This window comes from Momordica charantia (genome assembly GCF_013281855.1).
Source record: "Momordica charantia cultivar OHB3-1 chromosome 1 unlocalized genomic scaffold, Mcharantia_2.0 BLBB01000001.1, whole genome shotgun sequence".
In the NCBI taxonomy this organism is placed as follows: Eukaryota; Viridiplantae; Streptophyta; class Magnoliopsida; order Cucurbitales; family Cucurbitaceae; genus Momordica; species Momordica charantia.
The window spans coordinates 12,891,578-12,918,309 of NW_028275157.1; the positions used below are offsets into that span (position 1 = coordinate 12,891,578).

A 26,732-nucleotide genomic window follows, 5' to 3' on the forward strand; every position below is an offset into this window, starting at 1 on the left:
TTACCAAAATATTTATAGTTATAGTATTTTTAAGGTGCGTTTGTGAGTGATTCTGACATGGTCATATTAAAATCACTTTTGTCATTGTTAAAATCACTTTTCTTATTTTGCTCAAATTAAAAATTGATTTTTAAAAAAGTTTAAAGGTGAATTGTTCTATTTATAAAGTTTGGCAAATGAAAAAATTGATTTTAGGAAAACATAAAATCACATAAAATTACGTTTCAAGGTATCTCTTAAATGGTAATTTTGTAAAATCAATTATACTTAAATATATATACAGATATGTATATATACGGTCAAAATCAATCATCTTGATATTTTACCCTTTCTTACAAATTCATCTTTCAAAATTCAAAGTCATATTTTGAAAGGGTATTCTTGGAAACAAGCAAACATAAATTTCCCAATTCTTTTTATTCCTATTGTTTTTAAAAAAATAATAAAATTAAAAGACCAAGAACATGAAACCAAACACAAGAAAACAGTATAATTATTCATCAAAAAGGGGGAAAAGTAGAAGAAGAAGAAGAAATCTTCATTTCATATAAAATCCCAATTTCCCAATCCATTATTCAATCAAAGAAACCCTCCACCCCCAATTCTTCTTCCTCCGCCATGGAAATCCACTTCCAGCCGCCGGAGACGAACGGCGGCAAGCCCAGCAAATTCCGGGGCAGAAGCAGAGGAAACAACGGCCATAAATTCGTCGGCGTCCGGCAGCGGCCGTCGGGGCGGTGGGTGGCGGAGATCAAAGACACGACGAAGAAAATCCGAATGTGGCTGGGAACTTTCGAGACCGCCGAGGAGGCGGCGCGTGCGTACGACGAAGCCGCATGCCTCCTCCGCGGCTCCAATACTCGCACCAATTTCATCCCCCAAATCTCCACAAATTCCCCAATCGCCTCCCGAATCCGCTCTCTCCTCAACACCAAAAAACCCCCAAAAACCCTAGAAATCGCCGCCCCCTCCGTTTCCGTTTCTTCTCCGGCGATTCCGGACGCCCGGCTGTTCGACGGCGCCTACAAGCCCGACATGAGCAGTTTCCGGCGAGAAACGGAAACGGAAACAGAAACAGAAACCGAGAGGGGTTCTCGTTCTGATTCTGATTGCTGTTCTGGAATTGGGATTTCGGGGTTTCCGGCGACGGATTCGGAGGATTTGGAATTGTGTGCTTTCGAGAGGATGAAAGTGGAGAGGCAGATTTCGGCTTCCTTGTACGCCATTAATGGAGTTCAGGAGTACATGGAGGCTGTTCATGAGCCATCTTCGGAGGCCATTTGGGATCTTCCACCACTCTGTTCCTTGTTCTGTTGATGATTCAAAAAGGGGTTTTGGGTTTTTTTTTTTTTTTTTTTTGTACACAAATTTGTATGATGAAATGATTATGATGATGGTGAATAACTCAAGATTAACAATGGGGATTTGGGTTTTTTTTGCTTTAAATCTGTTTACTACTCAAAATCCAAGGTTGGATAAGAAAAAAGGAGGGGAAATTTTCTAATACTCTAGGCTAGGGGTTTTTAAAAATCCAATCACTCGAAAAATTCGATCAACTCATAGACTTGTTAAAGTTATTAGTTTAAAGGTTAACCTTTAAACAAGTGATTCGAATAGTCAATCCAATTAATAAATTTACAGCCCGTGAGTCATTTCAATACAATTCAACTTAATCTACGAACATTCCTACTACATATTAAAAATGACTACAGAAGAAAGAGAGTAGTATGAACTCACAACCGTTAGTTATGCTCATTTTGGCGTTGGATAGGTATTTGATTTATTAGATATTCAAAATTTTGTTTGACATCAAAATTAAAAAGTTTAGACCGTGATGTTGTGTTTCTTATTTTTGTTTTTTTCTATTTCTAACGTATCAGGTAATTCTTTCTTGATATTCAAAATTTTGTTATATGCATTTTATAAGTTAAAGAATGATAAAATGATGCTTTTTATTTATGTTTTGGAAAAAATTAGAATCGAGAACAAGGAATAAGAAACCTGATTTTGTTATTTGTAAAATTTCTATACAATTTTGAGAAACATTTCTTAAAAATGAGAAACGAGATATCAAATGTTTATGTTCCTAAAAAACTATAGACAAGAAACAAAAAATACAACAAATAGAAATGTTACTATACGAGTATAGTTCAATGATTTGTTAGACACGATTTTGAAAATTTTGGGTCCAATTTTGTAATTTAATTTCTTTTATCTCCTCAAAACTAAACAATTAATGATTTGAGTTCTTAAATGATAAAAATTGTTAGAACCTATAATAAATTTCTAAAGTTTTGTTATGTTTAATAAATTTTAAATTTTGTGTTTAACAGATTCCTGATATAATAGTGAAAATATTACCAATTATACCTCCCGTGAAAACGACTGCCCATTAAGAAAACGAGGGGTATATTGAAATGGACTGAGTTAGTAGAACTATGATAAATAAACTCAATTTTCAAAGGGGTTTGCACATTGTTCTTGAAGATATCACAATGAAATTGACATGATTTTAGGTAAAAAAAAAAAAAAAAAACTTTCAAATAAAACCAAAACAAACAATTATTTCCCTTATTTTCCATTGGCTGACATGAAAACAAAACAATAAATTAAATTACAAACTTTTAATTTAATTTAAGAGGTTTCTAAACTTTTAACATTATACCTAGTAAATATTTGAATTTGAATTTTGTATTTAATAGATCATTAAACTAAAATTTTGTGTCCAATAAATTCTTGACTTATAAGAGACTTTATAAGGTCCAAAAACCTATTAGACATGAACTTAAAGTTTCAAGAACTTATCAAACACTTTTTAAAATTTCATTAATTTATTAAACAGAAAATTGTAAATTGACATATTAAATACTTTTTAAAGTTTAAGAACTTATTAAAAAAAAAAAAACATTGGATACAAATTTAAAATACGTTTTGTAATTTTTCTCTTATACATCCAACGATATAAAACTACCAATCAAGTTGTGACAACCTCCTTCAATAATTTCTCAAGTTCATGACCAAACTTAATGTATTAAATTTGTGTAGACATGCCTAAAAAACATTTCTATCAATATATATCACTAGGGTTGAAGATCCAACTCCATAGCGAGATGCCCGTGTGATGATGGACGTGATCCATGACTGATGTTGGTTAGAATTTTTTACGTCTATGAATTTGATATTGACATAAAGAATGAATCGAGGTTTCTAATCGACAAATATTTTTATATATAAAAGAATAAGAGAAAATGCCACCAACATGAGTTGATAATTAATTAATAAGTACGAATTCGAATCACTGCCATGATAAGAGAAAATGCCGCTGGTTGTTCTTAAAAAAATTGCCTAGTGCTTTATAAGATCATAAAAAGCACCCATTTTTAGAAGATAGAGCCGCACGGCCTACAGATACACATAACCCGTCACTCGCCACTCACCCATTAACCGCTGAGCTTGAGGCAGGCGATGCGATAGAGAGAAAACGAGAGAAATGGGTTCTCTCAAAGCCGTGGCGCTCATCGCCGGAGGAGATTCCAACATCAGAGGCTCCATTCAGTTCTTTCAGGACCCAAATGGTCTGTGTTTTCGTCTCAGATTTCTTGTTTTCTCTTGTTTTTTGCTCAATTTCCGAAAGGGGTTTTCGAGATTCGAGGTGGGTTTTCGTTATTGTCAATTGAATTGAACTTATGAACATGAACAGGGGCGACCCATGTCGAAGGTAAAATCACCGGCCTCTCACCTGGACTCCATGGCTTCCATATCCACTCTCTCGGTGATACCACAAATGGCTGCAACTCTACTGGTAATCACTAATCTCTCTCTCCCAAAATTCTCCTCGTTCTGCTGCCTGAATCGTCTTTTTTTGCTTGTTTTCTTCTTCTTCTTCTTTTAGGGCCTCATTTTAATCCGCTGAAGAAGGGGCATGGAGCTCCTGGGGATGTAGAACGTCATGCTGGAGATTTGGGTAACATCTATGCTGGTCCAGATGGTATGTGGAGTTTCTGCTTCTTGTTTTTCTGTTGAAATGTTAGTGAGAAATACAGATACAAGTTCTGCTTCTTCCTTGTTTGACATTTAGCAGTGGCATGTTTCAGGGGTTGCTGAAGTTTCCATTACAGATAGGCTGGTAAGTTTGTCGAACAGATTGGTAATTGGATAATCCTTGTTAGTGTTTCTTCTTATTTTGTAGGTTGTTCAATCAATCCCGTTTCTAGGTTGCTAATCCTTAAAAATTTTCTACGATGTAAGTTGTAGCTTATGTTTCCATTTTGCTCCTGTTTTGATGTGTAGATTTCTCTGAAGGGACCTCATTCAATACTAGGCCGAGCGGTAGTCGTGCACGCTGATCCGGATGATCTTGGCAAAGGTAAAAGCCTGTTTTTGGATTGGTTTAAATCCAATTTTGGTCTTTGTACTTTTAGGTTCATCCCTAAACTTTCAAGCATTCTGTCCGTGAACTTTCACGCATGTTCTATTGATCAGTTACAAAGATTATGTTTGAATGATGATTTTATTATTGTCATTCACACATCATTTCGTCCTTTCATCGTTGGTTCTTTGTGGCTTAATTTATACTTGTTGATGCAATAGGAGGGCATGAACTTAGCAAGACTACTGGAAATGCTGGTGCAAGAGTCGGATGCGGTTAGTATGTAAATCTTCGACATATTTGGTTTCAGTTTCTAGATTACAATATAATGAGCCCTCTAAGGATATTTATTCTACTGCTACAATATGAAGTGTTTCATGATATGGTCCAGCTCCAATGAAATGAATGATGTGATTTAGGTTTATTTTCTTTTACAGTCACCACTTTTACACTACACCATTGCACTTTGAAGGATGATGATAATCTGTACCTTCAAGAAGAGCTAAAGGAGGAAGAGAGAAAAAAAAATTGGCTGGATCCTCTAAATCAACATCTACATGAAGAGCACGGATTGACGCAACTGTATTAGGAAACTTTTGAGAATTATGTCTGTACTAGTACATCTAGGTGCAATAGTCCATAGTCCATGAACCTGAGGCGACCTAAGCGCTTACCATAAGAAAAAAGAGAATGGTGAGGAGGTGGTCGAAAGGACGAAAGAAAGGAAAAATGGCCAATGTAAATAGTAAAAGATTTAGAGGGAATGAGTTGAAACCATGGTGGCTACTTCTCTAGGATTTAATATTAAACAACTAAACAACTAAATATAGTAGGACCTAAGCGCTTACCATAAGAAAAAAGAGAATGGTGAGGAGGTGGTCAGGACGAAAGAAAGGAAAAATGGCCAATGTAAATAGTGTAAAAGATTTAGAGGGAATGAGTTGAAACCATGGTGGCTACTTCTCTAGGATTTAATATTAAACAACTAAACAACTAAATATAGTAGGGTCAGACGGTTGTTTGAACAAACTCATAATTCAAGACTTTCACTGGTCATTTGAGAAAGAGGAAAGAAGAAAGTTGAAGCTTTAGGTCCCCATCTCCTATCTTTCCATGCCAAGCTTCGGACATCGGTATTTCAATTTCCTACCTATCTATGGCTGGGGAACTTAAAACAGATTTAAGTCCAGTCATTGCAGCCATGGTAGCATGTCGAAACCGACATTGTCTTGTCAGTGGAACGTCCTTCAACAATGTGGCGTATACCATGCTGCTATTGAAGACATGACTACCAATTAGACTATAAGATTTATGGATCCAAAATTGGCTAGCTATGTCCTGTCCTGTCCTACGAGTAAAACTTGTAGAACTATTTGATAGGAACCAAATAATAATACTTGGAAATTGTATCGAAAGATCAAAAAGAATAGCAAGGTACTTCTGCTAAGTAATCAAAGGTACTCGGACCTCTTGAGAACATTCAAGACTTAACTAGTACAATATTTGTCTACTTTCTCTTTTTTGGATAAAGAAACGATTCATTAGAGAGAAATGACACAAAAATAGACTAACACAACAAGGCTCTCTAGTCTTGCAAGATCATAGAGAAGGCTGTAGGCACCACCAAGAGGATGTGATATTTGTCTACTTTCTCGATGCCCAGTCCCTCTTATTTATTACAAAGAATCTAACAAACTACTTTTCTAATTACTATATGCTATCTAGTTCTATAGTTATTCCTTATAATAACTAAGCAAGTCCCAATCAACTATACATACTAGAAGCGTTTCTATATCCATCTCTTTCATCTTGAGAATTGTTTTTTAAAGCACTAATTTTGATGATAATCTCATGTACCCTCGTCCCTAACACCAACTTTATTTAATTTTTTTTTCTTTCCTTCATTGGTGGGCAGGCATTATTGGGATTCAATCCTCTGTCTAAAGGTTGGCAGCACTAGAAATCAACAACAATTCAGGAAAATAATGTCTTACTCTCTCTCTCTCTCTATTTCAATGTGAAGTGACAAATAAGCAATCACTCCTGTAATATGATACTGTACTTATAAAAGCTAGGCCATAGTTTTATCACTAATGTGTCATAGTTTTCATTCTTTTTAGTACAACAACAGGTGGATGTGGTTGAACCTTCTACCTCTAGAGAGGTGAGTAATGTCTCGACCAATTGAACTATGTTCATGTCGTTAATGTATGAATCACCTTATGACCCAAAGGTATGAAATTTTTAAATTTTGATGAGGCAGTCAATCACTAGCATAGTAATATTTCTAATGGATCTAATATTATATGATAGCAATTCATTATAGGTCGAATAAGTGTCATGAGCGAGTTATATTAAATTTTAGGTTAAATGACGAATTTAATTCCTATTGTTTGACCAGCTTAGTTTCGATATAGTTACCATTACGCATGAATATGTGATGCGTTTTCTATTATGTGATGATGAAAGTAAATTAGAGAAAGTACGTCACTTCTCGAATCGAGTGACAGGCAATTTAGGGTTGGTTGTGGGGTTCGAGTAAACTATGAAAGTCAAATTAAAATTTTTAGGACTAAATTGAAATGAAGTCAAAATATGAAACAAATTTGAAGTTTTATATCAATAGTTTCAAATTGAAACGTCAATCTGAACATAGTTCAAGTGGTTAAAGCATTATCTCTGACCAAGAGATCATGAGTTCGAACCTCCATCTTAGAAGAATCTAAATGAAGAAGAGAGATTCTCGGCTTTGTTTAGGTGGGTTCCATGAATAAAATGGACATCCTTATTCATAATGCAATCAATAACAGTGTTTAGATCATAATTTAATTAAAAACATATTTTAATATCAAATTGTCTGGTCCATGGTCTACCAGAGAGAAGGTTCGTATTTGCAAATTAAAGATGCAAACTTTCCAAATTCAGAACAGGGTGACTATGAAGGAGTAGAATCAGTCCTCAGCCTCTTTAACAAGAAAACAAAAACCCCATAAGATTCAATCAATTCAAATACAGATCCATAATGAATGAACATCTTCATTTTCCTATCCAATTCTCTCAAAACTTTCAAGAAATTCACTCCACATTTTTCGGAAGATAGATAGAACAGAGTAATTACAAAGAGAGAAAAAATGATCGGTTCTTTGCCTTCTGGATATTTTAAGATAATATCACCAATGTCTGGAAGAAGACTGTAACTTTTCTATTGGGCGATTGGTTTTGACTTTTGGAGCTGCGAAAATTGGTGTCTTTATTTGGAACTTTTGAGGGAAAATCAGAAAACCGAAACCCCCAAAATAACCCACAAAAAGAGAGATCGAATCCGTCGGTTGCACCGAGCCTCCGCCGCCGCCGCCGCCGCCGCCGCCGCCGTATGATCTAGATAAAGAAGATAGAAACGTACCCTTTTTTTAGAAACTTGAGGAACAGATCTTTAACCCCACTTTTTTTGGGGTGTTTATCTGTTTGTTGATCTCTTATTTGCTTGATTTTCCCCTTCCTGCTTCATCCTTGGTTTTCTTTTTGTTTTTTGCTTATCATTTTCTCTATAAATCCATTTTCTTCTCTTCTTCTTCTTCATCGTCTTCGTGTTTCGATCGCTGCTACAAAAACATGCCTGCCTTTTCTTCCATTTTCGTTTCTCTCTTTGCCCTCTTCTCTCTTCTAGGGTTTGCGTCTTCAACATCTCCTTCCCGATCTTCATTTTGCCCTAAAGAATCAGATGTCTTCCTCTGTGGTGTTCGATCTCAATGCCCCTCCTCTTTGATTCCCAGCTCGCCTTTACAGGTACGATTTTTCTATCGTCTTCTTGGTTTTGTGTCGATTTTTATGGATTAGCTGCTGTTATCTATTTTCTCTGTGGTGTTTTTGTTTTTTTCTTGTTATCTTGTCTGAATTCATGCTTTTGGAGAGGATATTGATGTAAACTTTGCTGGTTCCTCCCCTGTTCTGCAATTTTTGTCTCCTGAGAAATCTTTGGGGATTTCGTGTTTGTTTTTTACATTGACGTCTGGTTTCTGGGTTAGGATTTATGCCTTTGTTAGAAGAAATGTTCGTTGTTGGATTTTGATTGTGTTGGATTTTTTGATTACTCTGTATTATGACGAACATCAAACTACTGATTCTGAGGAGAGGTGAAGAAGTTTTATGCAAAAAAAAAAAGAATTCCCTTTTTTTGATTTTGAAAGTTTCAACAGTCAACTGAAAGATCAGAATGGAGAAATTGATCTTAGATTAGAAGTTAGGATCAGTAGAATGTTTGTGGGGTTAAGTTGGGATGGATTCAGAATTTTTTTAAAAATTTGGGGTTGATGGTAAAGCCAATCCGATCTACTCCCACGTAAAGTCGGGTTGAGTTGGGTTAGGTTGATCACTAGTTTTGAGTCTCGAATGACTCGAGATTGCATTGAGCATTTTAAATAATTCATTTAGAGTTAGGTTGGGTTGACCCCTAGATTTTTTTTAAAATTTTTTTTTAACAATACAAAATCTTAAAGAGATAATACTTTAAATGTTGTTCTGACTCATTTTGATATTTATAAATTCAAAAAATATTCTTAAACTAGTGTTTGATAGCTCCATCAACAATGCAACCAACAAAAATTTGTTTAAAGCTGAATTCTATCAATAATAAAAACATATCTCTTGATGCTCCATGAGTTTTTTCTTTTCTTTCCTTCTCGGAATAATAACAAAACATTTCATTTAGTAGAATCAAAGAATTACATCCAAAAAGTGGATAAAAGCACCTCCTTTAGAAATTTGAGATTACAAAAAAAGAAAAAGAAAAAGAAAAAAAGGTACTCCAATGTGTATAAAGCTATGAAGTAGACTAATTAAAAAAGAATGTTTGTGTTATAAACAACCATTTCAAAACATTGAGCTGTAAAGTAGGTTTTTGGGGCTTTTGTTTACTTTAAAGGGAAGCCTTCCTATACTGTTCATTGATGTAACTTTTAAGGGTTTCAGGCTTATTTCTAGTATTAGGGGTTTGGTTTAAATACTATTTTGGTCCTATTATTCTTTGACTTTAATTCATTTTGGTCCTTGTGCTTTCAATTTTTGTTCACTTTAATCCATGTACTTTCGAAATATCTATTTTGGGGTCCTTGTACTTTTAAAGAGTGGCCATTTTGTTTCTTTCATTTCCATTGTTATCTCATTTTTTTCTATCATAATTCAAGCAGGGCACTTTATGCACAAATTTTTTTTGAGATTTAGCATAAATTTGCATTAAAGGGTTTTTGTTGCATATAAAATTTGCATTGTTGCAAATAGATACCAAGTTGGTTACTTTTTAAAAGTACGGCGACATGCTTTGAAAGTACATGGACCAAAATGAACGTTTTGAAAGTTTAGGGACCAAAACGAACCAAAGTCAAATGTTTTTATCACTTTAATGAAAAATTCAGATTACTTTAATGAAAAGTTCAGTTTCGACATCTTTGACAACTATACTGTTTCTTTTCTTTCATAATTCATTCACAAAAGCCCTAAGTGATACTTTTCTCCCAAAGAATTATTGCTCTTCTTTTGAGATTTTGACCAAGCAAGAAGTCCTTTTGGAACCCAGCTTTTATCATAGAAAGAAAAAATAAAGGCCCACAAGTATCATTAAGATTTTTTTGTTGCATGTATTTGTACAATTATACATGTATGTATGTATGTATGTGTTTGTGTGTGTATATATATATATATTATAAGAATAATAAGAAACCAAACTTTCATTGGGATATGAAAGAAATTAAAGAACATGTACAAAAACCAAGCTTGACAAAAGGGGGTCCACCTATAAGAATGGACCCCAATCTAAAATAATAATACCTAACTGGTAATTACAAAAGGCCTTAGAAACCAACCCCTAGAGCTAGATATTTAATCTAACCAGCTCTCAAAATTTCCTCCAAGGCCTCTCAACTTCCTTAAAAATTCTACTATTCCTCTCGATCCAAATACCCCACATAATAGCACCAAAGAAACAAGCATGTATAGATAACATAACAAAATAAATATTCAATCTCATCACAAGTCTCCAATTCTTTAGTTTGAAAATGAAGATCTACTAGATTAGGTTGCAAATGAATCCCAATTCAATATGTGCACTAATCAAAGCCTCTCCCATTTTAAGAGCTGAAAAACTTTTGAAAGAGTAAAGATTCTGATAGGAATGGCCTTAGGGGTAATTAGGGATATTATTAGGGTGTTGAGGGTACCTTAGTAATTAGATAGGGAAGTTGATAGGGGGAGTTGTTATAAATAGAGTGAGGTGTAGGAATGAAGGTATCCAATTGTTTAGTGGTTTAGGCTTGAGTGGTATCTCAAGAAGGGAGGGCCCTAAGTACCTCTAATACTTGATTATATTGTAGTTCGTATATCTTTTTATTTTTCAATATATTTCGGGTTCTATCAGATTCTTACCTCTCGTGTGAAAATAGATTTAAAAGTTAGAGTAGGAGTAGATGTTGGAACTCCAAAAATATCTTTGTGCAATTTATGACCAAACATGGTAATTAAAGATGTTCAGTTTCCATTGGTACAAGATACCAACTCATTACTTATATACTTGGTTCAAATGAATATGATACCAGATATTCTTTACACCTACTCAATTTTCTCCTCCCATCATTTTATATAGGTTAAAACATACATCTTCGTTGAAGTAACAATTTAGTCTTTGGAGTTGAACTTTAATATTCTATAATTTAGGTCCTTAATTTAAATATATAACAATTTATGTCTTGTAGTTTAAAATTTGCAAGGATTTAGGCCTTGAACTTTAATAGGTTACTATTTCATCTCTATAGTTTGAAATTTGTAATAATTTTGTCCCCATAGTGAAAATTCTCGTTTAAGTTGTAATGGGCATTTCTTCTGTATATAGATCAATAAATCATTCAGGACAAATGTGTTTTAAACTAGAGGGAGTAAATTGTTATTGATACATCAAATTGATTGAATTCTTTGCACATTGCACCTTATAGTTTTTACACTTATCAAAGCTTTGGAAATACAAAAAAAAAAAAAAAAATCATTCCCCTTATAGTTTTTATACTTATCAAAGTTTTGGAAATGCAACACAAAAAAATCATATGAACTCATCCGTCTCGATGAATTCAAAGAGCAACTTTTCGAGAGTAATCATCCTAGAAAAACAATTTGAACCCCTCTGCATCACATTTGTTTGGATGCAGAAAGATAAAATTTAGTTTGGCCAGAGATTATAGTATTAGCTTTGTTTTAAGCTTTCTCTGATGGTCTGTTCATCTGATTGTTATGAAAATTTGTGTGGCCTAGCTATTTATCAAGTAACCCATTACAGAAACCTCCTTCAACCTTAAAAATATTGGTTTTTCTTCTTCTCATGTTGACTTTATTTTTCCCTCTTCTGATTTATAGGTGGCTGACAGTGACCTTGATAGGACTTTGAGTTCTGACAAGAGGATCGGGTACACATCCGTGCTCTTTTATGCTTCGTGGTGCCCGTTTTCTCTCCATTTGCGCCACACGTTTGAATCTCTCAGTTTCTTGTTTCCTCAAATAGAACACTTGTTGGTTGAGCAGTCTTCTACACTACCAAAGTAAGTATCCCTGATTTGATTTTCTTTCTGTACTTAAAGTTGAAGGGTCTGTTTTTTCTGTGCAGCATGAACATGAAGCTTTCTATGTTCTTTATATTTGATTAACCAGTTGCCCCATCTGATAAGATGAGAAATAGAAATTGAAGGCCCATTTTGTAGCTATTTCGTTTTTTGTTTTCGGTTTTTAAAAATTAAGTATGAAAACACAATTTCCACTTTTGTGTTTCTTTGTTTTATATTCTACCCAAGTATGATTTTTAAAAATAGAAAATAAAAAACGAAATAGTTATAAAAAGGGCGGAGCAATTACATGTTTTTTTAAGTGCTAATGAGATTCTCTCTTTCTGGCACTGAAATTAGAATAGAATAGAACAATCTTGCTCTTGCTTGTCATGTCAACAACCTCTAATCTTATATGTTTGGCTTTTCGTATTTTAGTGTACTCTCAAGATATGGAGTCCACAGCTTCCCATCTATATTGCTAGTGAACGGGACTTCATGTGTTCGATATCGTGGTCAGAAAGATATCCTTTCGCTTGTCCATTTCTATAAACGAGCAACAGGTGAGGTCTCTTTGTGTTCTCATAGAGTGGTGTGTGTGGATCAAAACAAGTTGTGTTAGGTGAGTGTACCGTATATCTTAATCATTCTTTCATTATGTCAGGATTAAAACCTGTTCCATATTATAATGATCACGAGTTAGTTGCAATCGAGAGTTTTGGAAAGCCGATAATCCAACTGCCGAAGACTACTTCGTCACCAAACAACATTTTGAAGGGCGAACCGTTGTTGACATTCTCCATTGTATTCATCTGTCTTCGTCTAGCAATTTCCAAATTACCACATGTTCTATGTCACCTAAGCAACCTCTGGAGATCCTACAAACCCCACCTAAATTTGGAAATATTTGGCGAAACACGACAACTTATGGGGTGCATTCTTCACATGGTCGATATAAGAAGGGTGTGGGCCAAGCTGAGGCTATGCAAGACAAAGAACTTCCACAAGGGAGCAAGGAACGCTCGTGTTTGGGCATCGTCTCTTGCATCTGTCTCGTTGGGTGAATCTTCATCCTCGAGATCGGCTTAGGTTCACCTAACTCTTGTAAAATGACATTTTACTTTCCTGGTGAAACCCTAAGTTGTTTTTCTTGTACTAGAGGGAGGTAGTAGTAGAGGGTAGTGGGAAGGCATGTAAATTTCACAAATTGCTTCTCTTATATTGTACATTATATACCCCATTACACACAATCAGAAGCATGTATAAATCCAACCTCTGTTTTGTTTCTTCAATTACTGGTCAGTTTGTTGTTGGGTTCTAATGATGTCGTCATCGAAACCAGTAGGTGGTTCTCGAGTTTATACTATACTCGCTAAATTATAAAAAATATCTGAGAACTTTGTCAAAAGTATTTTGAATGAAAATGTCAACATGAACATAAGGTGGTTAAAATGTGGTTCCAATAAATAAACGTTATTTATTTTGAAAACGTTTATGTGAGGATTCATTTGAAACTTTTGAAAGGATAAAAGGTATTTTAGAAATAAAGAGTTGGAGGGTATTTTTATAATTTAACCAGCAATACTTCAAAAGGGTAATTCTTCCCATAGACATGTTGCTCTGTTTGGATTTCATAATTTATAATCTATTTTTGGGGTGAAGTTGGGAGAAAATTAATTAAGAGAAGAGGATAAGAGCTGGCACATGTGGGCCATATTTAGGGCCCAACTTGAATCCATTTTCAAAGATTGCTTGTGAGAGAGAAGAAAAAAAGGGGTTTTATGACTGAATGTGATTGAGGATATTTAGTGTATAAGAAGCCAAAATGGCCATAGAGTTGGGAAGTTTGCTTCTTCAAATAAATGTTTGGAATTATTATTGCTTTCAAGTCTGAGAGTTTGGACCTGACTTCTTTTTCTTCTCCATCCGTGACTATTACGATACTTCGTTCGGTAATATTTCTATTTTGTATTCTTGTTTATCATTTTTTCGTGTAATTCTAGAAGAAAAGACATGATATTTACCCACGTTTTTTATTTTCTCTAATTTACTTTAAAATGAAGAACAAAAATGAACATATAAGAAATAAAAATTATATACGTACAGCAACAATAATTGACACACTTCTAATTAAGAGGTTATGAATTCGAATCTCCCTATCCCACTAGTTGTACTAAAAAAAACTCGAGAACAATAGTCAAATAGAAATTTTATTAAATACCATATCAAGAAAAACTAGCAAAAAGGGGATTTTTTCCCCTTCAAAATCTGTATATAATTGAGAAAAATGTCATCAAAATTTTATTTCAAATTCTGTAGGGAAAAAAAAAAAACCAATTTCCTCATCCTTTGCAAGCTAAACTTAATTAAGCAGTGCAATTTTACTATATTCAATGTAACAAAAATCAAACTACGCATAAAGTTTGAACTAAAAGATCACTTCTATGGTTTGTTTTCATGCAAATCCTATCAATTTATATCAAATATAAGTTTCATGAATCATTAACTTGCCAACAGAAAATTGCAACACTTATCTAAATTTAAAATACAATTCGATAAAATTAAAAAAAATCATCATAAAAATTGATACAGCTGAATTTCCCAAAATAGGCTATTAATTGCCACCCCATCTAGGTAATGTGAATGAGAAGATTCTAGGCTAAGGACAGCTGCATTGAATATAACTTTTAACCTTCCTCCTCTTCCCTCATTTATAAATAAATAGAAAACAAACAAAATTAAAGAGAGAGAGAGAGAGGAATAAAGAACTAAACTTATCCTTTCTTTAAGGATTCTAGACAGCCCCAGCAAGCAACCAAACACCCTTTTTTAATCTTTTTGAGCCAATTCCTGTGAGGTTGTGACGTGTAAGAATCACCCTATTAAATTCACCTGCCATAATAAACTATAATCATAACACTCTCTCTAGATTTTTTCTCAAACTAGTATCTTCAGATAGAATTTTCTCCTCTCACCTTTCGTCCCTCAAATGAATGGAAAAAAATATTCCCCAAATGAAGAAAAGAAGCTACAATCCAAGTGGGGTTTTATCAATTGAAGTTCTTGGTGGGTCCCTACTGACCCATTCAACTTTTTGTCACTGTATGGGGAAATTAGGAAGGATAAGCACTCAATACAACGTCAAATCCTTGTTTGCTTTTGGCAGTCCCCTGTCCAAAAGAAAGAAGACACCAGAGAGCAGGCCAGGGAACTGGGGCTGCTCCTCAAAAATCAATCACAAGTTTGAAAATTACCCTTTTGATCTGATTATGCAGATTCATAGCCTGCTGCTACTTTGATTCTTCTACCCATATAAAGTTCTCCTCTCATCCTCCATATTTCCAGGTTGTTCCAGAGAGAAAAATGGACCTCCATGAGTGGGAAATCCTCTGTGATGATGGGTTGCTTGAAGATTACAAAGATGATGAGAAGAAGATCGTCTCGAGGAAGAGAAGATCGGGTTCTGATGCCAAGATTGTGTTCGACATGAACTACTTCTTGTGCCCATCAATGGATTCCATGAACCTCACCCAACCGACAAGGAATTCTTCTTCAAGGTTGCCTAAGCAGCCGATCCCTGTTCCTCTTCAGTTGGACTCACCAATTCTCCAAGTCCCAGAAGAGGCACTGCCACTGAAAGAAAAAAACAAGGTGCCCATGGTGATCAGTGTTGTGCCATCGGCCATGAGTGAGAAGGATGTGGATCATCATAGAGGAGCTGTGGAGGCAGATCAAGACACTGTTACTCAAGTTTTCTTCAAGAAAATGAAGGAAAACGAATTCGTCGACATGAAAATAGACTCACCGAGGTCCAGCAACAAGGGAACAAAGGCTCAAATTGATGTGGGGCATTATCAGTTTGATGATGGGGGTGAGGAAAAAAAAGAGAACGTTACAAACTCCCCGAGTGTGAATTTGAAGAGCCAGAAAAGCAGCACGGAGAATGGTGCCAAAGACGAGATGAATTGGGATGGATTCAATGGTGGGCTGAACATATTGAAGTGGAGTTTAAATGGGATTGGTGCCATTTGCTCCTTCGGGGTTGCAGCTGCCACTATTTGTATTCTGTTTTATGGAGGCCAACACCAAGGTAACAAATCACATCAAAAGCTGAGAATCCAGATCTACACCGGTGACAAGGTCAGCAAATCCAAAACTTCATAAAATATTACCTAAGAGCATAATGATTAATGAATAAGCAAATTATCTCAAAATATCATGGTGAAGTTAGGGAATCAATGAAAAAGTTTATCTTTCACGTGACAAATAAACTGTAGGCAAACTCATTTCACGGCACTTGGTTGCAGAAATTAAAGCAAGTGGTTCAGCAAGCTACTAGATTAAACGAAGCAATCTCGGCAGCAAGAGGAGCGCCACTGACAAGGGCTCACATAACCTGTGGTGGGCACTATGATGGGCTGTGAGAAAGCTAGGAATTGGCTCTGCCTTGAAGAAAGACTCTAAGGGAGGATGAATTGAGGTGGATTTGCCAAGGCAAAATTCTATCACTTTACCCGAAGTTTCAATGTCTGTACAAAGGATTATAGTTTTGAGTACAAAATAGGTTCAGGAGTCCTGCTTGGATTATGTGGGTAGAATTCCATGAGTCTCTGCCAATACCGAGTGTTGTTCAACTATTGATTATAGGCTATATGGTTTTGTCATGTGTCTACTCTATACTCTGGAGAATTGGTACAATCTTTACACACATCAAACAGTGGAAATGAAACTGAATTGGTACAATATTTATACAAGAATAGAAATCATGAACCAAGCTTAAAATTTCAATCTTTAATTGTCCTTATGTTTGGCCTCCATAGATCATTATTTACATCTGGTCCTTATGTTTTGCTATTTTTGGAACTTTTGTCCTTCTACCTTAATAAATACATCCAACCATATGCCTTTACCCCATTGAAGAATGCCCTGAACCTCAATTCACAATCAAAACCCTCATATAACATTTTTTTTACTGGTGATCTCAACCGAAAGAACAAGTTCAAACTTTTAGTCGCAACATGAGCTCCAAAATATAGGAACCAAAAAACATTTTGATTTTTACACAAGTAAACTCGCCCATTGGAGATGGGATGAAATGAATTATTATCTTGTTGAATTTAGTTACCCAGACAAGAAAGATGTTGATTTGTTCATCCCTTTGCCCATCTTGGTTGTGAAATGTCAATGGTTGATTCCGACTTTCTTCTTACTCTTATCTTTCCACTTATTGGAACTGCCTACATACAAGCAAACGATAAATGAAGCAATGTACAGAGCAAAAAGATGGGATTGAATTGAAATAAAAGTGAAAGTGAAAGAGAGTGACCGATTCAATAATGGAGCTGCAAGGCAGAGAATGCCCCATTTTTTTTCTAGATTTGAACAGTATACAATGATTCCAAATTGATCAGGTCAAATCAATTTCCTCCTATTAAAAATTTTCCGAGAAAAACTCAAGTAGGGTGGAAAATCTAGAGACCAGCGAAAAAGAAAGAGATTCATGACTCACGACTCATGACCCACTTCAGAAAGAGAAAATTCCCATTGTGGAGAGTTTACAGTCACAAAAATATCAACAAACCATGGCTTGACAACTCGACAATATGGCGTTCCACGTTTCACAATCAGATTGCAAGAAAATCAAATTCCCAACTCAAAACAAACAGTACATCACAATTTCTACTAATTCACGAAGCTTCTTTGAATCATTAATAGGTTATAACTTTCAAAATCGGCCGCAGCATCTAATCTACACCCAATCCAACCCTCCCAGATTCAGTTGAAGAAAGAACATCCAATCCAATTCAGATTCGCGATAAGCAATGCGAAGCCGGATCGAATTCCTTACAAAAAGAGCTAAAAACACAAAACAAGTAAAATCTGTGGGGAGAAGAAATGTCCGAAGCAATCTAGGAGAGGAACGGAAGAAAAGCGTTCGTCTCCCTCAAACGGATTCGGCGACGGAAAATTATATCCGATAGATTGGTGTGAGCCTTTGTCTGAACCAGACGGTGTGGGTGAATAATTCGAACCTACTGGTTATTCGAAGGCTGGCGGAAATCAAAACCATTTCCAGTTCCAAAACTTCTCCCCCCAATCTTAACAAACGAAAGCCATTGGCAAACGATCAATGAAAAAATCTTGCTAAAAAGGATGATGACATTCGAAAATCTGAGAGAAAACAGAGAAAATTGACGCGGAAGAATGAATCAAAGAAGGGGGCGGGCGGGAAGGATTTATTAGCGACATTTGGCTAGGGTTCTAAGTAGGGTCCTGTTTTGGGCTTTTCGAACCGGGTCCGAGTCGTAAATGGGCTGGGCCTTTGTTGTCATACATGTGAAATTACTGTATTGCCCTTGAGTGAAAACTTCTCACCAAAGAAGAGAAAAAGGAATGAACGTCAAACTTGCCTTTATCCAAATACTGTAAATAAAGGAACTTCCATAGCTTATTGAATAAGGTTAGCTTGAGTTCCAGCCGCTCCCACTTAAACTCGAGCATTTGCTCGATTGGTCCATTTTGTAAAGCTGAGTTTTTCGATTCAGTCTTCTGGCATTCTTACCGATCTGGCTCAAAAGGAAAACAATTTTTTTTAAGAAGAAAGTCATAGTCACATCGCCAATCAAGTTGACTTCCCAAGTCTAGCTAGGCATAGAACTTAGAAGGATACTGATCCTACTCCACTTAAAAAAATAAATAAATTAAAAACTATTTTCTCATTTCAAATAAGTAAAAAATTACTAGTATTAATAATATGTTCATTTTAGTGATAATTAATAGAAAATGTCGATACGCCTCATATCAATATCAAACCCTTCAACATATGAAAATGTGGATAGAAATTTAATACTTGCTAAAAGTTACTTGAATGGGCAACTTTACTTATGAAAGTGTTTACTTTCATAAAAATTTTAGCATACATTTTTTATGAAAAGTAATTGAAACTATAACAAAATTATAAAGATTTTATTACTCATAGTATATTTTAGTTTTAGACGACATCCTTTGTAAGAATCCAAATTGAACTTAGCTAAATTGGTTAAGAAATTTATCTCCGACCCGACCACAAGATCGTGGGTTCGAATTCTCAATCCCACGTATTGAATTATGGATTAATATAAATATTGATTGACTATAATAATTATCACCCTTTATTGATGTTCTTGCTCATAAGATCTCTCTTTTCTTCCCTTCCCATGAGTTTTCTATTTTTACTCTAAAAATTAATTCTACCTCCAAACAACCGGCATGCTTTGGACGGTAGGACAGGGAGAGGGAGAGTTGTTCCTTCAAAATTTTAAAAGGAAAAAGTTTTGATTGATTCATAGGCCGAAGGAAAAGTATTAAAATTCTTGAAACCACCATAATTTCAAAATAGATATAAAACTATTTAAGATGTCTACTCTCGTTCTCATCCAACTAATGGAGTGATACGATCATATTTGACCTCAAGTCCTTACAACATAATCAAGTTGAGATGGGAGCATCATTACACGTTCAACGACCGTAGCGCACACGCAAATGCCATCACCACCGCGCTAACATCACAAGAGCTTGCCCTCCGCGTGCACGTCTCCACTCAATTGCTTATCTCCACGTATCATTGAGTTGTCGTGTATCGTTGAGGAAGAAGAATCAAATGGTCAACAAACTACTTTTACATTATTCCTAGGTACTAGGTGGTGAAACGATAAGAGAACTAGATTAATCTTCAATGACGATTTATCTTCCTGCTAACATGAACATGATTTAATTGATTAAATATAAACTTCGATTCAAATTTCTACACAACCATCTTGTTCGAGAGTTTGAACTATATTTATACTTCTAAAAGCCATAGGTTCAAATCCCAACTACTTGTTCAAGTTATAGTTCTCCATAAATGTGACACTCTTCAAAGTTGCATCTAAAGAAGGCACGAGTAGTCTCCTTTTTCGATAACCAGGAGTCGGAGCGTTGCTCCCCTATATCCAGGGGCATCGGTACAAGCCGCAGGGCCCAGACCCAAGGATTTTTGGTATTGAGCTTAGCAGAAGATTCGAAGCTCTAAACCAGTATGACCAAGAGACCCGAAGCTCCTGCTGACTAACCTAGCCCTTGAGGGGGAGGTATTAAAATCCCAAAAAGTTAAAAAAAAAAAAAAAGGGTTCACTGAATTAGAATTCTACTACTTGGAATAAAATACTCCATTTATAGGAGTAAAAATATGCAAAATTAGGTGTCTCATAATGAATGAAGAAAATCACAAGTAAAGAACTCTTCAAGCAATGAAACCGATTCATTTCAAGAATTTAGTGGGTTAGGAGAAGGCAAGGATGTTATGGAAGCAGCAGAATCAGCAACAATAACAAGAGGAGGAGCAACACAAGGACACAATAATAGTAGCTAAGATAGGAGTTGAACAGAGACCAAGGGAGAAGAGAAGGAAACAGTCTTGAAGCTGAGTGATGTAAGCAAAATTAAGGATTATGATAACCAAAAGAATAAGCTCTTGATCTATGAGAGTGACGCTTTGAACTGAAATCTACTAATCAACAGTTTTAGCTCTCAACATGAACTATTATTAACCATCGGTTGGTCAAGTGGCCATTTGGGTCTTTTGGTCAAGTAGTCATTTGGGTCAAATAAAGGGCTAGAGAGAATGAGTTAAAACTATGGTGGTTATCTACCTAAGATTTAATACTATACATGTTTTCTTAGCAATTAAATATAGTAAGGTCAAGCGGTTATACTTTAAGATTGGTCAAGGTGCACACAAGTTGGTTCGAATCCTCACAGATTTCAAAAGAAAAAAAATCTGAATTATTATCCTATCCTTACAACTACAGAGAACACAATAGTCTGCTATGGAGGAATTAAAATGGACTTGATAATACTGGAAACTATAGGGAGTAAGTAGAGAGCCGTATAATAAATACCTTCATGCCGCCTCTCTTTTGACCTAAAATCCACCCTGCCATTTAATTCACAAAATATAAAATAAAATGAATTTACAAGTAAACATTTCAATTTTTAATCAGATTCTACAGATTCTCAGATACCATGTATAACTTTAAAACTACTTTATGAGAGGCAATGTTAATACTTTAAGATGCCAATTGCCAAGATTAAGTCAGAGAAGTTATGACAAGTTTTATTTAAGCATTGGACAGAGAATATCTTGAACATCTTCCTGTGGAGACGGTTAAACATGAGGCTTAGCAGCTTCTAGCATTTCGACCACAAGAGTCTTGACGTCCCTGGAAGGTGGAATTGAAAAGGTGAGCAGAAATGCAAAGAAAATGGCCTAAATATCCAAGGGTACGAGAGGTGCAAGCTTTTCAAATAACAATTCTTTTTTCTTTCAATAAAAACCCTTTTTATGAGAAAAATGAAAAAAGACGTAACACACGAGGCCCAAGGGCATACAAAAAAACCAGTTCAGAGAAAGGAAGCCCAACTAAAGAAAGGAGCTCTAAGCCAGCAAGCAAGATAACCCCTGACTGATAGTTAGAAAAAAAATTTAGAGACCTACTAAAATTGAAGTGAAAATTTAATTTTCCCTATGATTTAAGTAACGCAGTTATTTCTATAGAAGAACTGATCAACAAAATGGTAAACTCAAGGATGCGATATACGTATACCAGAAACATATAAGTGCACAATGACAAAATCATGCAATAGACAATTTTTGCCTCAGCATTCACAATTCGAGGATAAGAATTCTCACTTTCTGTTCTCTGCTCGTCTCGGAAAAGGTACACGGAGCTTAAATGAATCCCCCTGATAACTGGCCTAAATTAACAAAAGAAGAAAGGAAATCATACAAGGGAAAAAATATGCCTTTTAGAAAGTAGAACTGAAGTCAGGACACCATTTATTAAGAACAAATATATATTAATCATAAAATATTAATTTAATAGCTTGATCTTTAAAGATTAATAGCAATTCGATATAACATGGCATCAAGGCCAGAATTCCTGCGAACAATTACCCACTTCCCGTCAAGATTAATAGTCCACAACATCATAATTAGGGGGAAAATTTTCAGCACTATAGTAGTATGGGCACTACTCTCATTTATTACTAGTCACATCATCCTTATTTATTTAGAAATGATGTGGAAAAATTCATAGTATGAATGCAGGGGTAAGTATAATGGAACTACAAGAAATCTAACCCATGATCAGGTATGAGTCCATAAACTACAACTAACCTAACATGTAAACTTTTAATGTAATACTACCCTAACATGATCTAATATTTTAGCAAGGAACAGAAAACTTTAACGATTATTTCTTGTGAAATAATACTAGCCAAAAAAGGTTTAACAAATAATTTATTAAATAGCACCAATACCTTGACATTAATACCAAGGCTATCCAAATCCAGCATGATGGCCGAATCAACCTGCAGATAAAGAAGTAGTAGTCTCACATGGACACTTCAACAAAGTATCCATAAATTAATTATACATACTGCTAACACATCAGTGTAAGAACAAGGTGGGCCGTTGTCCCTCTCACTCTCTCTCTCTCTCACTCTCTCTCTGTGCCTGAGAAAACTAGTGTTGTCCCTCCTATGCATTCCAAAAAAAACAAAGTAAATGCAATTTCATAGCTAGAAGTTTCAGTTACTAAAATTGAAATGATTAAAAACTTAAAACTGATAAAGTATATTTGCATATAAATTATTCTCAAAAGCCACCCTAGATTACTCCATCCAATTTTGACGTAGTCGCTCATTACAGATTACACGATCCAAAATGTAATTGAAATTGAAAACTAACAAATATTTAATCATCCTAAGTGAACTTTAATTGAACAAAACAAATGCCTAGATTATATTAGTTTTACCGGAATGGATGTCCAGTGTCTCACAATGATCTTTGTATCTTCAGTATGATCTCTATTCATGTGAGACTATAGAAAAGGAGAATCTGAATCAGAAAATACGTGATTTGCAGTTAAAATTGAGATAACAGGCAAGATCTTAAGATGATGTCATCACCGTGACAGGCTTTGAAAATTGAGCTATTGGATCAACTTTTGCTGCCTTGTACTCTTCACCACTTAGTTCTTGGATTAAAAAGGTAAAAAGAGTTAGATATGCGTGAGCAAGAAGAGGCCTGATATGCAGGCAATAAGTTATGAGACATTTAAGTTAAGCAGACTTTGAAAGACCTGCTTCAAGAAATCCAGTTAAATAAAACCCTTTCTTTCTTTGTTTTTGATGAAAATTAAGATCAAGTTTTATATGCAAAAGCAGAGGAGAGGAAGAAGATGAGAAAATGCAGTCTAGGTACACAAACCTCCTGAACCTAAAGAAGCTGTTGCAACCCCAGACACGTATCGTATCACTTTTGGTTTGATGTACACAAATTGGAAGTCACCAAAGTCAACCTTCAAATAGGAAGTGTTCATTCATCTTTTACATATAAACTAGAAGAAACATCTGATGCAAAATATAAGTATACTGGAGGGGTTAGCTACCCAAAATGCATTTGGATGCTTGGACAAATATGCAGCACGAACAGCAGGTCTATCTTCTTCAGAAACCTAAATTACAAACAATTCCATAAATTTCCGATTATCATGCTGTAGCATTAACCAAGAACAACATTTTTCCTTTAAAACACGCACGAACGGACACATATCTATGCATTCTAATGAATGCACACAAGCAATGAGACAGAATAACACATGGAAAGAAGAAAGAAAAAGTGAACATAGGCGATATATCTTACAGACACCACATCACCATGAAGAGTGACCACTAAAGTTCCCCTATCTTCAGGTTGTTTTGCCACAAGCAACGAGCATTTTGGATTAGTTGCCAAATTCTGCAAAGGAAAGAAAGACCAAACTTTCAAAAGATTGATGATTACTTCGCACATAAAATCCAATAATGTACAAGAATTGCTACCAAAACCAAAATTCTCAATTGGATGCATAAGGATGAATGATACCTTAGCGTGCTCTGCTAGGCTGCTTACAGCAAGTACTGGAGTTCCATCAGCATCACATGCAAAGTCAACAAGAGACCCAGATGGATAACCTTCAAAGCTCTGCACAGGAGTAGACCTTATTAACAAAGACTAAGAAATCAACCAAGTGCAAATGACTGATAAAAAAAAACAGATCTAAATGCGCTAGGAGTGTCCGTCACAAGTTTATAGCTATGTAGCAAATTCCAAAAGGCGATAGAGATAAGAGGACTAAAGATCAAAAGAGAGTCAAAACCCGGGAAAAGGTGGAGAGCATGCCGCGCACGCTCTGATCCAACAAAGTTCGAATCTCTTCAGCTGGCGAAAGCCGAGCCGCATTCTCCTGAAACATCATCATTCAGCAAGAACATGATAAATAGACAGAACACAACGAGCAATTCTGCACAAGCAACCAAAGCTTGAAATTGAAAACCATCATCACCAAACTACCAGAGCGACAATCTTTTCACCAACGAAACAGGCACGTATTGCTACTCTCATCAGCAACGAATCTCAAACAAAAGACAATAACAAAATTTTCAAACAAATACCTGGTGAGCTTGAATCAACTTCGAGATATCAATTTCATTGCTGTTAGCATCGCCGGACGCTACAGTCTGATCAGAAAAACGAATGAAATTAACAAAAAACAAGAAATGAAGCAACGAATTGATGGCTGGAAAGGGGAGAAAAGAGGAGGTACCTGAGACGTGGACTCGGTTGACGCGGCCATGGAAAATGGAGTACGAGGATTGAAGAAAGCGGTGGAAGAACGGGGAAAATGAACGGCGGTTCGGCCATTAAAGGCAGTGGGAGAACGAAATTTGAAGATTAAAGAAGGCGGCGCCACAGTCGCCATTGTTCACCAAACTCCCTCGCCGGCCGGTCCTAGCAACTCCACGCCGCTCCTGATTTTTCTCCTCCTTTCTTACCAAATTAAGACACAAATATTTATTGATTTTCCAGAATATTGTCTGGTTGATTTATTATTATTATTATTATTATTATTATTTTCTCCATTCTTAAAAAATATATACGTATGTAATGAATATTCTAATTATACATTAAGTAAATCCATAATCTTAATCATTTTCATTAAGTTGGTTTTTTTAGTCAACTTAAACGTAGTTCAACTAATTTAAGTCTCGTCTCTGATAAAAAATATTCTCACTTTACATGTTGTACTCAAAGAAAAAAAAAATTATCTCATTTAACATCTATAAATTCAGCGTCCCCTTTTTTAATTGATTTTTGTGATATATATTTTTGTAATTCTACAAATTGTGATTGCATGAGTCTTTAAAATATGCAATAACATAAGTTAGGATGTGAAAACACATTTGGTAAAAACTTGAATAGAGAAATATCATATTTATTATTTACTTTTCACTCTCTCTTGTACTTTTTTATTATCTTCTAATTCTTAATTCTTAAAGACAAAAGCAGTGATTTATTTTCAAAACTGTTTTCCAAATAACCTATAATTATGCAATACTTACTCTTGAGAAGGTTAGTGCACATTTTTTAGACATTTTAGAAATATTTTTTGTTATGGGTAGAAATATACAATTATTACATGTCCACGTAGATGAGGAGTACTAATGCCCACGTAACGCTGAGTTAGACCAAACCAATATTTTGAGTGAGTAGGCCAATCAAACTTATCGCGCTAATCTATGAAGGGTGTTAGGAGTGGAACATCCAAAGTCAATTGAATCTTCACATATCCCACATCTGGACAGTGCTGCTTCATGAATAAAGATAACTCGATAACGTGTAGATCTGTGCGACAACCCGACGAACGTACCACTTAACACTACAAGGTTATAGTCACCAACACAATAGGCACTAAAGATGGAGGTACTAATCAAGAACGGAATCACATCCTATAGTTCTATATAAATAGAGGGAGCTCACATAATACCTAAATATGTTACATTACCTTCGAGACAATTTGATCCCATTTACGCATCCAAACGTGTAAGGTACAACACCACAAAGTTTCTTTGCTGGCACTCCACCTTAACTCATTATCCGACCTCAAGAATGCCCATCTGTTCAAAATCTACCTTAATAATTTTAATTTTTCTTTTTTTAAGAAAAATAATAATGAATTAACGTGTGACTTTGATTATTTAAATACCGAAATTAAAAGTTTTAAATTAATGTATCAATGTCTACCGTATTTAGTTTTATTTATTTATTAATTTTGGAATATTATAGTTAAATACCTGAACATAGTTCGACAGGTTAAGTCACATATGTCCAGTTTGAATTCCCCACCCTAGTGTACTAAAATAAAGAATTCTATAGTCAACAATAACTTTAATTTAGTGGTAATTTGCATATATCTACAATCAAGAAGTTGTGAATTCGATCCACAACCTCACACGTTGTACTAAAAAAAATAATAACTTTAATTTAGTGACCATGTGGACATAGCTCAACTGATTACGATACCTCTTTCTGATCATAAAGTCGTGAGTTTGGATCTCCACCCACATGTTGTACTACTTTTTTTAAAAAAAATTTATAATAGGATTGTCTATTTCGATTTATTTGCACTTTGATTTATCCCAAGGCAACCATTTTCCTACAATATTTTAGTGTTAATAGAGTGATATCTTAAATTGATGAACTCGTTAGACTATAATATCATATCATAATTCATAAATATGATTAAATTACCGATGAATTCAAAAGTTTGATGAATTAAGATAAATTTAATATTGTTAGTAGTTTGATGAATTATGATAAGTCTAATGGTATCTTTAACAATATTAATGATTAAAAAAATATTTTTTTTGTTAACATTTTTAAA

General features: G+C 35.1%; 5 protein-coding genes and 1 non-coding gene across 12 annotated transcripts; 4 read left to right on the forward strand and 2 right to left on the reverse strand.

Moving 5' to 3' along the window:
* The first annotated feature begins 474 nt into the window (after positions 1-474).
* On the forward strand, positions 475-1,362 carry LOC148213288 (ethylene-responsive transcription factor ERN1-like). The gene has a single exon (XM_088124496.1). The coding sequence runs from the start codon at positions 619-621 to the stop codon at positions 1,315-1,317; it is 699 nt and encodes a 232-aa protein (XP_087980622.1). The 5' UTR covers positions 475-618; the 3' UTR covers positions 1,318-1,362.
* A 2,011-nt stretch (positions 1,363-3,373) lies between these two features.
* CSD3 (copper/zinc superoxide dismutase 3) lies at positions 3,374-6,459 on the forward strand. 4 transcript variants are annotated; one of them, XM_088119715.1, is made up of 7 exons: positions 3,374-3,575; positions 3,701-3,802; positions 3,893-3,988; positions 4,095-4,147; positions 4,291-4,366; positions 4,591-4,652; positions 6,285-6,459. In XM_088119715.1, the coding sequence occupies exons 1-6, from the start codon at positions 3,491-3,493 to the stop codon at positions 4,647-4,649; spliced, it is 471 nt and encodes a 156-aa protein (XP_087975841.1). In that variant the 5' UTR covers positions 3,374-3,490; the 3' UTR covers positions 4,650-4,652; positions 6,285-6,459. The 4 variants fall into 4 exon arrangements, with proteins under 4 accessions (XP_087975841.1, XP_087975835.1, XP_087975848.1 ...); XM_088119709.1 differs by having other exon boundaries at positions 3,376-3,575; positions 4,591-4,644; XM_088119722.1 differs by having other exon boundaries at positions 3,378-3,575; positions 4,095-4,126.
* A 318-nt stretch (positions 6,460-6,777) lies between these two features.
* Positions 6,778-13,238, forward strand: LOC111023147 (5'-adenylylsulfate reductase-like 5). Its single transcript, XM_022300510.2, has 4 exons — positions 6,778-8,155; positions 11,765-11,946; positions 12,385-12,509; positions 12,611-13,238. Exons 1-4 carry the CDS (start codon positions 7,982-7,984, stop codon positions 13,033-13,035), a joined length of 906 nt encoding a protein of 301 aa, XP_022156202.1. The 5' UTR covers positions 6,778-7,981; the 3' UTR covers positions 13,036-13,238.
* A 1,556-nt stretch (positions 13,239-14,794) lies between these two features.
* On the forward strand, positions 14,795-16,734 carry LOC111023169 (uncharacterized). Of its 2 annotated transcripts, none has more exons than XM_022300541.2 (2): positions 14,795-16,086; positions 16,224-16,734. In XM_022300541.2, exons 1-2 carry the CDS (start codon positions 15,310-15,312, stop codon positions 16,368-16,370), a joined length of 924 nt encoding a protein of 307 aa, XP_022156233.1. In that variant the 5' UTR covers positions 14,795-15,309; the 3' UTR covers positions 16,371-16,734. The 2 variants fall into 2 exon arrangements, with proteins under 2 accessions (XP_022156233.1, XP_022156235.1); XM_022300543.2 differs by having other exon boundaries at positions 14,814-16,086; positions 16,254-16,734.
* A 1,105-nt stretch (positions 16,735-17,839) lies between these two features.
* On the reverse strand, positions 17,840-18,000 carry LOC148213289 (small nucleolar RNA snoR138). Its single transcript, XR_015793115.1, has one exon. It is a non-coding gene; the product is annotated as a small nucleolar RNA snoR138 (small nucleolar RNA).
* Positions 18,001-20,921: 2,921 nt separating this feature from the next.
* LOC111023183 (FMN binding protein) lies at positions 20,922-24,851 on the reverse strand. Of its 3 annotated transcripts, none has more exons than XM_088120046.1 (12): positions 24,615-24,851; positions 24,463-24,528; positions 24,168-24,254; positions 23,894-23,992; positions 23,672-23,767; positions 23,418-23,483; positions 23,237-23,327; positions 22,936-23,003; positions 22,773-22,847; positions 22,285-22,355; positions 21,656-21,720; positions 20,922-21,185 (listed from the first exon to the last, which is right to left on the reverse strand). In XM_088120046.1, the coding sequence occupies exons 1-12, from the start codon at positions 24,768-24,770 to the stop codon at positions 21,154-21,156; spliced, it is 972 nt and encodes a 323-aa protein (XP_087976172.1). In that variant the 5' UTR covers positions 24,771-24,851; the 3' UTR covers positions 20,922-21,153. The 3 variants fall into 3 exon arrangements, 2 of the variants coding, with proteins under 2 accessions (XP_087976172.1, XP_022156249.1); XM_022300557.2 differs by having other exon boundaries at positions 22,285-22,335; positions 22,782-22,847; positions 24,615-24,849; XR_015788976.1 differs by lacking the exon at positions 20,922-21,185 and adding an exon at positions 22,405-22,504 and having other exon boundaries at positions 22,285-22,335; positions 22,782-22,847.
* Positions 24,852-26,732: the final 1,881 nt, after the last annotated feature.

Bases quoted from the DNA above. Each gene is read 5' to 3' on its own strand.
- LOC148213288 (XM_088124496.1), top strand. From the start codon at position 619: ATGGAAATCCACTTCCAGCCGCCGGAGACGAACGGCGGCAAGCCCAGC.
- CSD3 (XM_088119709.1), top strand. From the start codon at position 3,491: ATGGGTTCTCTCAAAGCCGTGGCGCTCATCGCCGGAGGAGATTCCAAC. The intron at 3,576-3,700 runs GTCTGTGTTTTC...GAACATGAACAG, and splicing joins GTTCTTTCAGGACCCAAATG to GGGCGACCCATGTCGAAGGT. The intron at 4,367-4,590 runs GTAAAAGCCTGT...TTGATGCAATAG, and splicing joins TCCGGATGATCTTGGCAAAG to GAGGGCATGAACTTAGCAAG.
- LOC111023147 (XM_022300510.2), top strand. From the start codon at position 7,982: ATGCCTGCCTTTTCTTCCATTTTCGTTTCTCTCTTTGCCCTCTTCTCT. The intron at 11,947-12,384 runs GTAAGTATCCCT...TTCGTATTTTAG, and splicing joins CAGTCTTCTACACTACCAAA to TGTACTCTCAAGATATGGAG. The intron at 12,510-12,610 runs GTGAGGTCTCTT...TCATTATGTCAG, and splicing joins TTTCTATAAACGAGCAACAG to GATTAAAACCTGTTCCATAT.
- LOC111023169 (XM_022300541.2), top strand. From the start codon at position 15,310: ATGGACCTCCATGAGTGGGAAATCCTCTGTGATGATGGGTTGCTTGAA. The intron at 16,087-16,223 runs GTCAGCAAATCC...AATAAACTGTAG, and splicing joins AGATCTACACCGGTGACAAG to GCAAACTCATTTCACGGCAC.
- LOC111023183 (XM_088120046.1), bottom strand. From the start codon at position 24,770: ATGGCGACTGTGGCGCCGCCTTCTTTAATCTTCAAATTTCGTTCTCCC. The intron at 24,255-24,462 runs GTATTTGTTTGA...ATGATGTTTCAG, and splicing joins AGTTGATTCAAGCTCACCAG to GAGAATGCGGCTCGGCTTTC. The intron at 22,356-22,772 runs ATATAATCTAGG...TCCATGTGAGAC, and splicing joins CATCCATTCCGGTAAAACTA to TACTACTTCTTTATCTGCAG.